At 55.0% G+C, this 15,135-nt stretch overlaps 1 protein-coding gene across 1 annotated transcript; it reads left to right on the forward strand.

Annotated features, from left to right (window-relative positions):
• Positions 1–4,031: 4,031 nt before the first annotated feature.
• Positions 4,032–5,724, forward strand: Cebpb (CCAAT enhancer binding protein beta). Its single transcript, XM_036185348.1, has one exon. It carries the CDS (start codon positions 4,330–4,332, stop codon positions 5,224–5,226), a length of 897 nt encoding a protein of 298 aa, XP_036041241.1. The 5' UTR covers positions 4,032–4,329; the 3' UTR covers positions 5,227–5,724.
• The last annotated feature ends 9,411 nt before the right edge of the window (positions 5,725–15,135 follow it).

Raw genomic sequence — 15,135 nt, forward strand, 5'->3', positions numbered from 1 at the left:
ACGGCTGTGATTCTAAGTCAGAGGCACAGAGAGGGACAAGAATAGTCAAGAGACAGACAAAGCAGTCTGACCTTTGTGTAGTCAGTCATCCAACCCTTTCTGGCTGAGGCTCAGACCCTAGAGGCACAGTGCCCCCATGCCCAATTCATCAGCACATCTCAATGGTTGTATCTTCAGCAGAGGTCCTGAAGGTGACCTCGTCCCACCAGGTCCACCCCCACTTCCTGCCTGGTGGATGTCTTTCCCTCACTGGCTTGTACCACAAGCCATGTCCTACAGAGAGCCAAGGGGTCTGTTACAGGTTCTGTTCCATCTCCTAGCCCCCCTAACATGCAGTCTCGACGACACCGACCGGCAAAGCTGTTTGTAATGTGCACAGCCCTGCAGAGGTGGACTTTGCCTGGCCATTTCTCTGTCTGGTACAGACCTATAGGCTTCTGTACTCATGTCAACCCCACTGTACCCTGTGCCATTCAGATCCTCTGGCATTGATCCCCATTCCTGCAGTGTCTTCCCGGAGCCTGACGTGATCCATGTGTCTCTAGGATTTGAACTATAGTTTAGAAAGTTTGATGAGTAACTACAAGAAGGCTGAATGCCTTTTGCCCATCTCCTGGATGTTTGTATTTCTCTTAGTAGTGCGCTCATGTCCTGTGGGTGTGATACCCACACCCACAGCACCAGCCTCCCCTTAGCAAATCACTGCACGGAGCTGGATTCTCACCCAACCGGATTCTCACCTAAAGATACCAAGTCACTCCTGCAGTTCCAAGGCTCGCCACGTGGTGGCAGCATACACACAGGCAAGTTTCACAGAAGGCGGTTATGCTGAGCATGCCAACTGGCGATTGACTGCTGAGCACAGTCGGGAAACTGAGGCCTCAGGAGAGGAGACCTGGTGGTTTCCTCCTTTGCTTACTTTTCTTGGTTGGGAATGAAACCCAGGCTCTGGTACATGTGGGAGGGTGTTCTACCCCAGCAAAGCTCCGATGTGGGGCAGGCTCTGGCCCCACCTGTGGGAGAAGTCATGAGTTCCTGAGGCCTGTTTCCTCATCTGCCTGCTGTATGGCGTCTTCATGGCTTGCCACCATCAAGGCCTGTGTGGGGCTGTGGGTCACCCCCACCTGTCAGGAGAAGGCTGAAGGGGCCCAGAGATAGGACATCCCACATCGCCATGTTATACAGCAGGGACTGAGGCTGAAGGGCCACAGAAGTGGCCAGAGAACCATTGTAAGGAGGGTCCCCACGGGAACAAAAGGGGTTCCCTGACCCTCATTAGAGACCCACCTGTTGTCGCACCTGTACTGAGTCACGGCTGCTGCCTGCAGGCTGGGGGAGGGGGCTCAGCTTCAGCCTCCCCTCCTGCAGATGGCTAAGAGTCTGGGGGGCAACAGAGGGTGTGCATCCCATGCTGGAAAAGCCCATTGCCTTAGCAGCCACCATGGCCACGGCCACCACACCAGAGAGGCCAGTTCAGGGCTCCAGGTTTCAAAGAACTGGATGTCACAACTGTGGTGTGAAGTCTTGCTTTATGTGTTAGGAATGAATTCACTTAGAGCGACTGCTGGGCCGGTCATCCCAGCTACTCTGCAGGGTGAAGTAGAAGGTTCCCAGGTTCAAGGCCAGCCTGGGCAACTTATCAAGGCCCTGTCTCAAAAGGAAAAGTAAAAAGAGTGTGTAGCTCACTGGCGGGGCATGTGCAAGACCTAAGCTTCCAACTCCAGCACTGTGGCAATAACAAGAAAGAACTAAGATCCCAAGCACATCACCATGGTGTCGGGCTAGCTCATTTCTAGGTTGATTTGACCACATCCATCGGGGACCCTTGCAGCCTGGTTCCTCCAAACATGCGGTGGGACAGGGGGAGGGAAGGAGCTGGCCATGGATGGGGAAGGGCAGCTGGGCCAGTCTGGTGGGGTCTCGGGGCCCTGGGGAAGGCTGGCAGTGATGGTGACGGCAGAGGTCGGCCAGCTGAGCAGGGAGCCTGGGAAAAGAAGGGCACACTCCCGGCCTCCCTGTGACACACTTGGGTGGGCCTTGGGTCGGTGAGCCCCGGCAGGGAGGCTGTGAAGAGGCCAGAGAGCCAAGCTCTTTGATGAGGTGGAGTGTGTTCTCTGGGGCCCACGTCACGTTGGTCTAGACCTCAGTTTACTGTTAGGACTTTACCCTAAGGGGAGACTTTCTAAATTGCCATTGCTTTCCTGTGATGACCTCAGTTTCCTTACCTGTAAAGCACAGATAGTAGGGCCCACTTACAAATGACCAGGAGGATGAGTGTAGAATGTGGCTCATAGAGGGTTCAGGACTGGCTAAAGACACACAGCAGATGCCTGAATTACTGGATAACCCTCCCCAGGTTCTGGCTGCATCTTCCCAGAACCGAGAAATGCTGGGCAGGAAGCTAAGGCTGGGATGGGGGAGTCAGTTTGCCCGAGGCCACACCCAGCTGAAACAGTGAGCAAAGAGAAGTTGGACAGCGCCATGGCTCAGTGGTTTGAGGTACTTACTGCCAAGCCTGAAGACCCGAGTTCAGTCCCCAGGACCCACATGATGCAAGGAGAGAGCTGACCGCACAAAGTTCTCTGGCCTTCATGTGCAAGCCGTGGCACACATCCCCACAGCAAGTCAATAAAATGGAATAATAAAAGAAGTCCTCCCTGGAGGGGCTGACATGGGGAGGGGGCAGGTGAGATGGGCTTTCTGGTCAGGAGGATCAGGGGGATCAGGGGTCAGGGCTGAGGAAGAGCCTTCAGGGTCCAGAGGAACAGGAAGTGTGTTCATCCACTGGCCAGTGGCCAGCGAGGTGGGCTCAGGACTTCTTCTCTGCTGAGGCCAGCCCTCCTGAAGGCCAGGCTGGGGAAAACTGAAGGAAGACAATTAGGTGGATAGTGGCTGGGGTGGGGGGTCACCAGTGGTGGATAAGGGAGGGGCCTTAGTGGAGCCCCAGTGTCCCACTTTACAGCCAGGCCTGGCTGGGTGGCCCCAGGGATGTCACCACGCCTCTCTGGGCCCTGATCCCTTCCTGGCCCAGAGGCTGCTGGGAAGGCCAGAAAGCCGCAGGCAGGGCAAGTGTCTTATCCCTTCTCTCCCTGCCCCCCACCCCCAAGGGCACTGGGAGATGTCATTTCTCCAGCTCTTGGGGGCGGAGGTCACCCCAGCTCAGCAGATAACGCTGAAGGTTGAGCAACGCCCCGCCAGCCTGCTGAGGCCAGGGCTGGGGTCAATGGGTCGGGGGTCAGCCCCAGGCAAGCTGGCAGCTCGTGCCTGATGGGCCTGGCTGGGAGTGGCAGAAGAGTGGGCCCCAAGAGCTGCCCTGGGTTTCCTTGAAAGGGTCCCTCCAAGGAGGAGGCTGGTGGTCCAGGCCTGGGGCCTGTTCAGTGCATGGAGGGTTGCTCCCCCAGCCTGCAGGGTGAGCGCGGGGTTCTTAAGGCTGGAGTAACCACCTGAGAAGCCTGCAGCCTTGTGCAGGGCTGTGCGCACAGGTCTTAGGAAGGCATCCGTGTCCCTGGTACGCTACTGACACTGGGACACCGCTGCTTTTAACAATACCAACAGCCTCCACGGAGGAAGCTTAGAGAGGCGAAGTTACTCCCCCACAGACACACCATGTGGCAGAACCCCCACCCCTGCCACCTTCACGTAGAAGCGGGGCAGTGGCGTAGGCAGGTGCAGAGGGCGGACCATGCATAGGGTGGAGGATTGGGATCTGGGGGCAGCAGGCATCCTGGGGGTGGGGGATGCACCGGGTGGAGGGCTATCCTTCCCAGGAGTTGGGGGCCGAGAGAGGTGGGCAGCACCTGGGGGGGCATGCACCTCGCGGAAGACTGCTTCTATGAAGTTGGGGGTCAGGGACAGCGGGCAGGATCGGGGAGGGGGGCAGGGTTTGGGGTCGTGCACCGGGTGGAACACTCTGCTTCCCAGGAGTCGGGGTCCCGGGACAGCGGACAGGAGCGGGGACTGGCCACCGCGTCCTCCAGCAGAGGGCGGGCGGCAGCCGCGCTCCTCCGAGTTCCCGAGGGGGCGGGAAGGGGGGCGGGCCGGCGACTCCCGCGTCCGTGGCGATCGCGGGGCTGGCGGGGCGCCCGGGACACCGCTCAGTACTCCGCGCGCGGACCCCCGCCGCGCCCCACTCCCCGCCGCGCCCTCTCGCGCTCCGGCGGCCAGGCAATGACGCGCACCGGCCAGGCGGCGGGAGGGGCCGGGGCGGCCTCGGCGTGACGCAGCCCGTTGCCAAGCGCCGCCTTATAAACCTCCCTCTCGGCCGCCGCCGCGCCGAGTCCGAGCCGCGCACGGGACCGGGACGCAGCGGAGCCCGCGGGCCCCGCGTTCATGCACCGCCTGCTGGCCTGGGACGCAGCATGCCTCCCGCCGCCGCCCGCCGCCTTTAGATCCATGGAAGTGGCCAACTTCTACTACGAGCCCGACTGCCTGGCCTACGGGGCCAAGGCGGCCCGCGCCGCGCCGCGCGCCCCCGCCGCCGAGCCGGCCATCGGCGAGCACGAGCGCGCCATCGACTTCAGCCCCTACCTGGAGCCGCTCGCGCCCGCCGCGGACTTCGCCGCGCCCGCGCCCGCGCCCGCGCACCACGACTTCCTTTCCGACCTCTTCGCCGACGACTACGGCGCCAAGCCGGCCAAGAAGCCGGCCGACTACGGTTACGTGAGCCTCGGCCGCGCGGGCGCCAAGGCCGTGCCGCCCGCCTGCTTCCCGCCGCCGCCGCCCGCCGCGCTCAAGGCGGAGCCGGGCTTCGAACCCGCGGACTGCAAGCGCGCGGACGACGCGCCCGCCATGGCGGCCGGTTTCCCGTTCGCCCTGCGCGCCTACCTGGGCTACCAGGCGACGCCGAGCGGCAGCAGCGGCAGCCTGTCCACGTCGTCGTCGTCCAGCCCTCCCGGCACGCCGAGCCCCGCCGACGCCAAGGCCGCGCCCGCCGCCTGCTTCGCGGGGCCGCCGGCCGCGCCCGCCAAGGCCAAGGCCAAGAAGGCGGTGGACAAGCTGAGCGACGAGTACAAGATGCGGCGCGAGCGCAACAACATCGCGGTGCGCAAGAGCCGCGACAAGGCCAAGATGCGCAACCTGGAGACGCAGCACAAGGTGCTGGAGCTGACGGCCGAGAACGAGCGGCTGCAGAAGAAGGTGGAGCAGCTGTCGCGAGAGCTCAGCACCCTGCGGAACTTGTTCAAGCAGCTGCCCGAGCCGCTGCTGGCCTCGGCGGGTCACTGCTAGCGCGCCGGGGGTGCCGTGGGGGCGTCGCGGCCGCCGTGGGCACCGTGCGCCCTGCCCCGCGCGCACCTGCCCCGCGCGCACCGAGGCCACCCTGCGTGCCCCGCGCGCACCTGCACCTGCACCGAGGGGGCACCGTGGGCACCGCGCGCACGCACCTGCACCGCGCACCCGGTTTCAGGACTTGATGCAATCCGGATCAAACGTGGCTGAGCGCGTGTGGACACGGGACTGACGCAACACACGTGTAACTGTCAGCCGGGCCCTGAGTAATCACTTAAAGATGTTCCTGCGGGGTTGTTGCTGTTGACGTTTTTGGTTTTTTGTTTTGTTTTTGTTTTTTTTTTCTTTTTGGTCTTATTATTTTTTTGTATTATAAAAAAGTTCTATTTCTATGAGAAAAGAGGCGTATGTATATTTTGAGAACCTTTTCCGTTTCGAGCATTAAAGTGAAGACATTTTAATAAACTTTTTTGGAGAATGTTTAAAAGCCTTTTGGGGGCAGTAGTTGGCTTTTGAAAAATTTTTTTCTTCCCTTCTGACTTTGGATTTATGCGAGATTTTGTTTTTGTGTTTCTGGTGTGTAGGGGGCTGCGGTTATTTTTGGGTTGTGTGTGGTGGTGGGTGGGGGTGTCGCATCTGGGTTTTTCTCTTCCCCTGGCAGATGGAGTGCCAGCCCCTCCCCCCCAGGAGAAGGAGCAGAGTGCTGGGTCAGGAAATCAGGGTGACTCAGCACCCATGGGTGCTGGGGACCTTGCTAGAAACCCTGCTTGGGCCGGGTTGCCTCTGGGTGCCAGGCTTGTGTTGGGGACCAGTCAGGCAGGTGTTTTGGTAAGTACCATGTACAAAGTACTGTGTGTTTGGTGGTGCAGAAGGGAGCCTACATGTCTGTCTGATTTGTATGTCCCCGTGTAACTGGAAGAGAGAGGTGAGGGGACAGTGCCTACTCTGCTTTCCCTTCCAACCCAGATGGGACCTGGAGCCTCCCTTGCCTGGCTCAAGGTGGCTGAGCCAGGACTTGAACTCAGGTCCACCACTCAGATTCGCTGGGGCAGCACTGATTGCCACAGCCGGGCTGCATTAGTGAGAGTTGAGTGTCCAAGGAGTAGTGGATATGCCGTGTCCTGCCGTGCCTGGCACGCCAGAACTGTTACATAAGCATTTGTTCTTGTTATTATTTTGATGGGAGGCTCCTGGCATTTGGCTGTGTGAGTGTGGAGCGCCTGCCCAGGGCCAGCGTCCTGCAGGCCCTGGGCCTGTCCGTATCTCCTTCAAGCGTCATGGAAGGTGGGCACTCCTGTGTCCTTTGCTTTATGGATGTGAATGGCTTGTGGTTGTCAGGTCCCTGTGAGCACCCTGCCCTGAGGAATTCTGGGTAGCGGGTAACAGAGCAGCTTGCCAGAGGTCTAGAGGACCCTGGGGTCTTGGGAATGACCAGTGACACTGTGGCTTGAGAATAGGGGAGGCCTTATCTTCCTTTTCTCCATGGGAACCTGGAGTGTTGGGACTGGTGACCCGTGGTCTTCCACTGTTACAGGGCTGAGGGTGAGGCTTTCTCTGCCTCTAATGCTAAGGTGGCTGGAGGCCTGTACAGACCCTCAGACACTTGGCTTCCAGTCAGCTCCCTTCTAGGCTTAGATAGACACTTGACCTGGTGGGCCCTGGAACCAAGGTCAGTGCAGTCCCATGGCCCAGTGTCTTGATGACTTTTATCCACACTTGTGGCTGTCGGTCAGCTTCATTGCTCCAGGATTTAACCTCTTAGACTCAAAGCCTGGACTAGCCCTAAGAGGTGGGGCAGGGGGTGACCTCCATCTTTCCAGGAATGGAAAACTTGAATGTACCTATGTGGCCAGGCTGGCCTTGCATCCATTTCTCAGCATAAGTCACAGAAGTGAGACTCCCACTCAGGTAGAAGGGGTGTCTCCACGGAGTTTGGAGTTGGTTTGTAGTCCCATCCCTACCCCAACCCCCGTGCCCTTTATGGAAGTTTCATTTCCTGGCCCCAAGATCAGGTACCCAACCTCAAGTTGTAGCACAGACTGGAACAGAGTGGGAAGGGGGTGTGACCCAAGGCCCATCTGATATCTCTGGGATTGGGAAAAACAGTAAGTGGGTCAAAGGCTTTGCCTGCCATCGGTATGGCCCAGTGTAGGAGCCCTGTGGACAGGAGATGTCACTGATGAGGAGACACACCCCACAGATCAGATCACCAGGCCACCAGCGGTCAGGGATTGCCCAGAAGAGGGACCAGCTGGACCAAAAGCCTGGGGGACAGAAGAGCAAGATGGGGGGAGAGCGGCAGCTTGAAGGATGATTATGGGGGGAGGGGGCAGCTCACAGAGCTGAAGTGCCTCTCTAGGCATTTGTCATAGGTGGGCTGCTGGGTCCTCCCGCGGCCAGGGCTCTTCGTCGGGCGTCGTCGTCATCGGCCATATTGCCCACAGCCCCATGGAGTGGTCGCCACTGCTGAGGCTTGCCTGCAGGTGGGGGCGACCGGAGCCCTTCCCACGCCTGCTCAGGATGGGGGCGTTCACAAAATGTACTCTCAGCTCATTGTCTAATGCAGCCAACCCACAACCTGGTGACTTTACCCAGGAGGAAAGTGGGTGTCAGAAAGGGAAGCTGGAGGCGTGGGTGCCGGCCCTGCGTGGAGACCCCACTCGCTGCTGTGATCGGCTCAGCTTCGGTCGTAGCAGGGGTTCTTCTGTCTGTCAAAGAAGCTCCGAGAGAAGTGACTTGTCTGAGTTTGCACAGCTGGGAAGGGAAAAAGCTGGCATGGGCGCTGGCATGGGAGCTGGCGTTGGGGGGGATCGCCTCTTCCAGCCATCTGAGGAATGTTCCCCTCCCCTACATCCGGTTCAGACTTGTTTGCTCTCCTCTTAGATATTTGTTTGCCCGGCTCTTTTTCATTTATGTGACAAGCATTTATTGAGCACCAGCTGTATGCCAGCTCCCATTGCTGGTGCTGGAGTTGGGCGGTGACACAGAGTGACCATTAACAGAGAGAAGGACACTTAACTACTCAGCCACTGGAACAAGATAACGGCAGTGGGGATGAAGGAAGAAAAGTGGGGCAGGACAGGAGGAAAGGGCAGGGAGGAGCGGGAGGTCCCTGAGGGCTTCAGAGAGGAGGTGTCTCTCCTGGGCTAGCCTAAGCTAAGTGGAGAGCCCAGGATACTGTGGGCTTTGTTTATCAACAATCCCCCGCGAGACCAGCTCTAGTTCCCACCTCCTTTCCTCCCATGGGGAAAGCCGGGCACAGGCAGAGTCACTGTCCCCAGAGCTGCTGAGCCGATAAAGTGAGATTTGACCCCCAAAGCTCATCACCTGCCCTACTGTGACCTCAAACTGTCTCCTCCCTCCCTCATCCCATTCCTGAATATTGGTGTCCCACCAACCACCCTGCTGTGGGTTTTCAGATGTCACCATTGGATGAGGGCTTGCTTGGGGCTGGGCAAAGCAGGGGAGGCCAGGGTGGGCCAAGAGCTGGTGACCAAGTCCTTCTTGCATCCTCTGAGGCAGTAGCCAGGAACCCTGTTTTGTGATGTGTGGGGACCCAAGGCCTTTCACAGGAACATTCTTTTCTCAAAGAGCAGGTTGGCTTTTTTTTTTTTTTTTTTTTTTTTTTTTTTAAATCCAAGATTATGGGGTAATTTAGAGGTACAGGATTTGAATAGGATTTAAACCAAGCTGGGAGCTGTGGTAGGTGGAGGGTACCTTTGCTGTCAATAAAAAGGTGGGCAGTGTGTACGTGTTGGAAAACACATGCAAAGTTCCTTGCCAGAGGACCAGAGCTGATGGAGCTGCGTTTGAACCCAGGTCAGTTGGTAGGTAGGTCAACTGGCGTGGCCCTGCCATGGGCTGACCACAGGTCTGAGGGGTGAGGTGTGTGCCAGGATCCATGGCTCTGAGCTTTGTCTCCTGCTGGCTGGAGGTATCAAGCAAGACTTTGGCCTCTCTGTGCTTGGCCTTTTTCTCCATGGTCAAAGAGTCCATCTGGTCAACCAGGGTCGAGCAAACGCTGCGGCAGGCCCAAAGTGAGGGGAGCTACATGCTAATAGAAACAGAATGTTGAGTGATCACTGGTGGGGCGGCAGGTGCCTGTTAACCCAACATGTGGGAGGTGGAGGCAAGAAGGTCAGGAGTTCAAGATTATCCTCAGCTACATAAGAAGTTTGAGGCTAGCCTGGGCTACGTAAGACCCTGTCTCAAACTCCTGAACCCTCAAAAGGAAGCAATAACAAATTGGTACATTCATTCAAACAGTGATAACAGCCTTGAGAAAATAAGCCGGATGAGTGGCAGAGGAGGATGGAGGGTGGTGGGCTCTTTCTGCAGGGCCTCTGAGGCCAGCTTGAGGCCAACAGAGGCTGTTTGAGGATGACTGGGTGTCCCTGCCAGAGCCTGGCACCCACATAGTCCTTGATAAGTCTGTTGACAATGAAACAGCCCCTTGGCCCTGGGGGTGAGGTAAAGAGCAGTGGGTGAAGGAGCAGAGCTCCTGCCTGGCCCAGGAGACCTGAGGGATTCGAGCCTGTGACCCAGGGCCTGGAGCCATTTGAGCTGAGCCTTGTGCCAGGCAGGAAGAGGGGCCAGGCTGGCCAGGAGGGACTGGAGGAAAAAAGGCTGGGAGCCAAGAGGGAGAGGGAGGGAGGGAGAAAGAGGGAGAGGAAGGGAGGGAGGGAGGGAGGGAGGGAGGGAGAGAGAGAGAGAGAGAGAGAGAGAGAGAGAGAGAGAGAGAGGCAGTGACTGCGGGACAGAGGGCAGAGATGGGCAAGGCTGCAGAGGGGAATTCAGGCCTCTGTGGCCTCAGGACTGGGAGACAGGCAGGAGGCTGGACTTCTAAGAGGCATTTTGTTTTTATTTAATTTCCAGAGAATTACTAATGTGGAGTACTAATAAAAGAAGGAAGTCAAAAGCATCCATGATTTTAAGACCCAGAAATAAACCTGTTAACTATTGCTGTGTGGCCTTAAGTATATTATTTTTCCTCTCTGTGCCTTCCATTCATTGCTTATTAAGTGGGATAATAATGAACTGGCTTCATAAGGATAAGGGTGTAGTGAGGACTGAATTGGTTCATATGCTATATTGAAAATAATCCCATCTGGTACAGTGCAGGTATAGTGCAGCTGAATCCACTGTGTTCTGGACATAAATTGGGCAAACAGTCCTCTTCCCTGGCTGTAACAAGAAGATAGAAACATTCCTCAGAGTGTTTTGAAAAGATTTTACAGGTTAGTTCATGTAGAGACCTCTGGAGATGGCATTTGTTAACTTCCAGAATTTTCTTCCACGGATTTTCATTCCATCCCCTTTCATCGTAGTTAATGTTGCCAGTCCCGAGTATGCACCTCCCTGTCTCCCTTCACAGTGGACTGCCCTGTTTCTGGGAAGAGCTGCCTTATGGAGAGACCACATTTCTCCAGCTTCTCTTGCAGCTAGGAACGACCCATGAGCTGTGAACAGAACTATAGGACAGGTTGCCGGGAACGTTTCCGCAAGACTCAGCAGTGGGGCACGTGCCCTGACTTCCTTTCCTCCTGCACCAAATCCCTCACTTCTTTCTATCCTCTGCCTGGAATTCAGAGGTGACAGCAGAGGCCCTCTTGAACCCATGGGTGACCCTACATGCATGGTGGGAAACCCAAAAGACAAAAGGCATTTGAATCCTGTCAGTGACAGAGAAACTGCACTGGTCCTCACCAGCCTTGCTCCGTGCTTGTTTACGCAGAGAAAAGAACTGTTCATTGAGACCTTTGTCATTTGGTTTCCTGTTACTGGCAGCTGAATTCATTTCTGATACATTTGCCCAAATGGCACAGAGCTGACTAGCTCTTTGTCACCTGTGCTTTTTAGTGGTGGCCTAACGCTTCCTTGTCTGGGCTGATCTGCTGCCACCATTGCCTTGAGAGGAGAAAAGGTCTCTGTTAGATCAGGTGAAAGGGTTGATTTAATTCGTTTGAATTATAGAAGTCATGTGTGAAGGCGTCTGTTGTCTCCAGATGACTGTGGAGTCCAGCATGCTTCAGGTAAGGCTTGACCCAGGTCCTTGGACTGGGTAGAAACTTCCAAGCTGGCTTCAGCAGGCCTCAGACCCTGCATTCTCACCTGAGTCCAGAGGTGCTCTCCCCCATTCCCTCCCCCCCACCCCCCTTCTCCTGCCCAGTGTCAGGCCCAGGCCCTGTGGTGATGCATACAGCATGTTGTCAACTGTGTAGGGCCCAGATGTCACCCGGAATGACCTCTCTGCCCCAAGCCCCAGCCACCAGCACCTGCTCCCTGGAGATGACAGCCTGCCAGGGCTGGAAGGCACCTTTGCCAGCCACCAGGGCCAGCCCTACTGAGATCGCTGAGAGGCCAGTGAGGAGGCCAGGGAGCTGGCCGGGTCGGTTATTATTTTTATAGCCGTCACCAGATCCCTGGCCCAGCCTTGCAGTCCTGGCAGGGACTGAGGCAGCCAGGGAGGAGGAAGACTCCTCAGAGGCCTGGTAGCTGGGGGAGGGGCTGTGGAGGAGAGAGCACTGGGGCGGGTCAGGGCCTACCAGGCCCCAGCCTCTCCTGCTCCATGGGGTGGCGGACTGCTGGACAGAAGCAGCATTTCTTGCTTTCATCTCTGAGCCCAGGTACATGCAAGAGGTTGTCATAGGCCATTTCAAGGACTACATTGAGTCTGCTTTGAGTCCCCTTATGCCTACTCCAAGGCCATTTCTTCCTTGTTTTATAGCCTCATCCTGTCTGGCCCATGTGGCCATCCCCTGCTGTGGGTCTCTCTTCCCTAATGTCCTCTCCACAGCTGCAAAGACACATAGCTTTCCCAGTCTGGGGCCCCTAAGGGCCATGACAATGCCCAAGAGACCCTCCCCATGCCCAGGTTATCAGCACCCTGATTTTGTTGTTGAGACAGTGTCTCATGTAGCCCAGGCTGGCCTTGAAATTCTGATCCCCTTGCCTCTACTTGGGTGCTGGGACTACAGGCCTAGTAGGCCTGCACTATGCCAGACTTCATGACATGCCAGGGATTGAACCCCAGACCTTGTGCGTGTTAGATGAACACACTTCACCTGCTGAACCATATTCCCAGCCCCAGTACCTTCATATCTGATAGCAATAACTGGCACATCTGTCTCTGTGAATTGTGTTAAAGGATCCCCACACAGTGGCCCCACATCCAACCTGACATTTTTTCAAGTGGCGGTGTGAGGCTCCCTAGTGCTTTTTATTGCTGAATGGTGCAAATATATGGTTGCTCCCTAATTTAATAGCTCGGGACACATGGGTTCCTGTCTGTGCTCTTTAGGGGTAGCTGAGGTGGACACTTTGCAGACAGGTCCTTAAGAGGTCCAGAGTGTGGACTTTAAGGTCACATCCATGGGAAACATAGGAAATGATGGCTCTGTTTGAATTCCTGCTTGTGGTAATGACACCCTCAGTGAGTGCATATGTGTGCATTAAAACAAAACAAAACAAAACAAACACTTTTCCTTTTGAAAAAGATCTAAAATTTATAGGAAAATGACAAGCTCTGAACAATGTATTTCGTCTGAACTGAGAATAAATCACTGAGTTATGATTAATCCTTTATGATTTATTTATTTTTAAAGTTTTGTTTCTTTATTTGTTTTCAAGATAGTCTCACTATGTAGATCAGGCTGGTCTGGAACTCACTGTGTAGACCAGGCTAGACTTGGTGGCCTCATCTCCTCACTGTCCCGTGCCTCAGCACGCCTTTGTAACTGGCAGGTTGTAGGACTCTGGAAGCCTATTTCGTGGCTCACATGGTCACACGGGGTCCTCTCAGCAGCTCCACAGGTCATTTCCTTGCATGTGACATAGGCTCTGAGTTTCTGCAGGACCCGAGGGCTGAGCTTGACTCTGTCCCAGTGCAGACAGTCACATTCTAGTCCCCTGAGCAGAGCAAGTCCTGCAGGGCTTACTTTCGGTTTTGGTTTAGGGTTTTTGAGACCCATCTGGCCTTGACAGACAGCCCTGGCGCCTCAAACTCAGTCAGTCCCCACTTTCTAAGCTCTGTGTCACCAGCAGCCACTACAGGAGGTCAGATTTGTAATGTAGCTTCTCCTTCTTTGTACTTAATAGATATTTGAGGGGAGGGATTTTGAAACAATGTAATTGTCTTGGATGGCCTCTGGCTTTCACTTCATTTATTTGTTTATTAAATAACCTTTTTAATTAAACATCTATCTATCTATCTATCATCTATCTATCTATCATCTATCTATTATCTCTCTCTCTTTCTTTATCTATCTATCTATCTATCTATCATCTATCTATCTATCATCTATTATCTCTCTCTCTTTCTTTATCTATCTATCTATCTATCTATCTATCTATCTATCTATCTATCACCTATCTATCTATCATCTATCTATTACCTCTCTCTCTTTCTTTATCTATCTGTGTGTGGAAGTCAGAGGACAACTTGAAGAAGCTAGTTCTCCCCTCCGTGTGTGTCCAGAGGATCAGCTCGGGTCATCAGGCTTGACAGCAAAGCATATTTACACACTGAGTCAGCTTGCTGGCCTGTACTTACTTATCTATTGATTGATGGACTGTTGTGTATGTACGTGTGAGTGTGTATTCCTGTGGTGTTCATCTGAGGTATGTGCATGTGCACCTGTGGAGGCTGTGGAGGTGACAGTCACTCTCTACCTTACTTTGAAAGACAGGTTCCTTCACCGAACCTGGAGCTCACGGATTGTGTTAGACTGTCTGGCCATTGGGCCCAGGGTCTGCTTGTCCCCACCTCCCCAGGAGTAAGCTTACACTGGTACACATGGCTTTATGTGGGTACTGGGGGTCTGAACACAGGCCCTTAAGGTTGCAAGACAAGCACCTTACCCACTGAGCCATCTACCAGTGATATTTTTATCTCTTTAGAGTCATGGTTTCTTCATTCTCTAGGGGATCAAATCACCACCACCACCACCACCACCACCACCACCACCACCACCTCCACCACCTTAATTTATTAATATGCTAAACTTGCCTGGGATTCTGAAGCCTGGAACCTACCCCTGGTTTTCAGAGGACAGGGCCCTGTCCTTCACTCTCAGCTCCCAGAGGTTGGGGTTCTCAGAACTCTCTGAAGCCTTTGAAAGCTTAGAAGACACCAGCAGCCTCAGACCTGAGACTCCCGCTTTGTAAGATGAAACCCTTCCTCAAGCCCTACGCGTGCTGGACGTCAGAAATGGCCCTTTTTTCTTCACTCACTGGGCCCAGGTGGAAAGGGGGGAGGACAGCAATGGTGGGGCCTGCCTGCCAGCTCCTCATGTCTAGTATATGTTGGGGGTGCCACGGCCTCCACACGACATTTGGGATTGGGTCACTTCCTTTTCTGGGCTTCCTATGCACCAAAAAGTGTAAAGCACCAGTCTTCACATACTCGGCAACGCTGGTTTCTCCCTCCAGTGAGGTCTTGAATGCGTGAGGATCCTCCTGAGTGCTGAGATTTCAGGAGTAAGTAACTACTCTTAGATTTTTGTTTGTTTTTTTGAGACAGGATTTCTCTGTGTAGTTTTGGTGCCTGTCCTGGATCTTGCTCTGTAGACCAGGCTGGCCTCAAACTCACAGAGATCTGCCTGGCTCTGCCTCCTGAGTGCTGGGATTAAAGGCATGCACCACTGCCTGGCAGATTTTCTTTTCTTTTTTTTTTTTTTGAGATAGTATGTCGGTATGCAGCCTGCATCCCACACTTGCCTTTACCTTGCCATCCTCCTGCCTCAGCCACTGAGGTGCTGGATTAACGGCTATGCATCATCAGGACAGGCTCCCTGGTCAAAACTGCCAGCTCTTGCTTGGGGACAAGACTGCTTTTGGTTGAAAAATCTCTGGTACAGAGGGAGATTGAGTGTCCCTCAGTGGTATGTGGGAAGCGTCTGCCTTCTCTGG

The sequence above is a fragment of the Onychomys torridus genome, chromosome 4 (genome assembly GCF_903995425.1).
Source record: "Onychomys torridus chromosome 4, mOncTor1.1, whole genome shotgun sequence".
Taxonomy (NCBI): domain Eukaryota; kingdom Metazoa; phylum Chordata; class Mammalia; order Rodentia; family Cricetidae; genus Onychomys; species Onychomys torridus.

What these genes read in the sequence shown, in the direction of transcription:
- Cebpb (XM_036185348.1), top strand. Translation starts at nt 4,330, where the DNA reads ATGCACCGCCTGCTGGCCTGGGACGCAGCATGCCTCCCGCCGCCGCCC.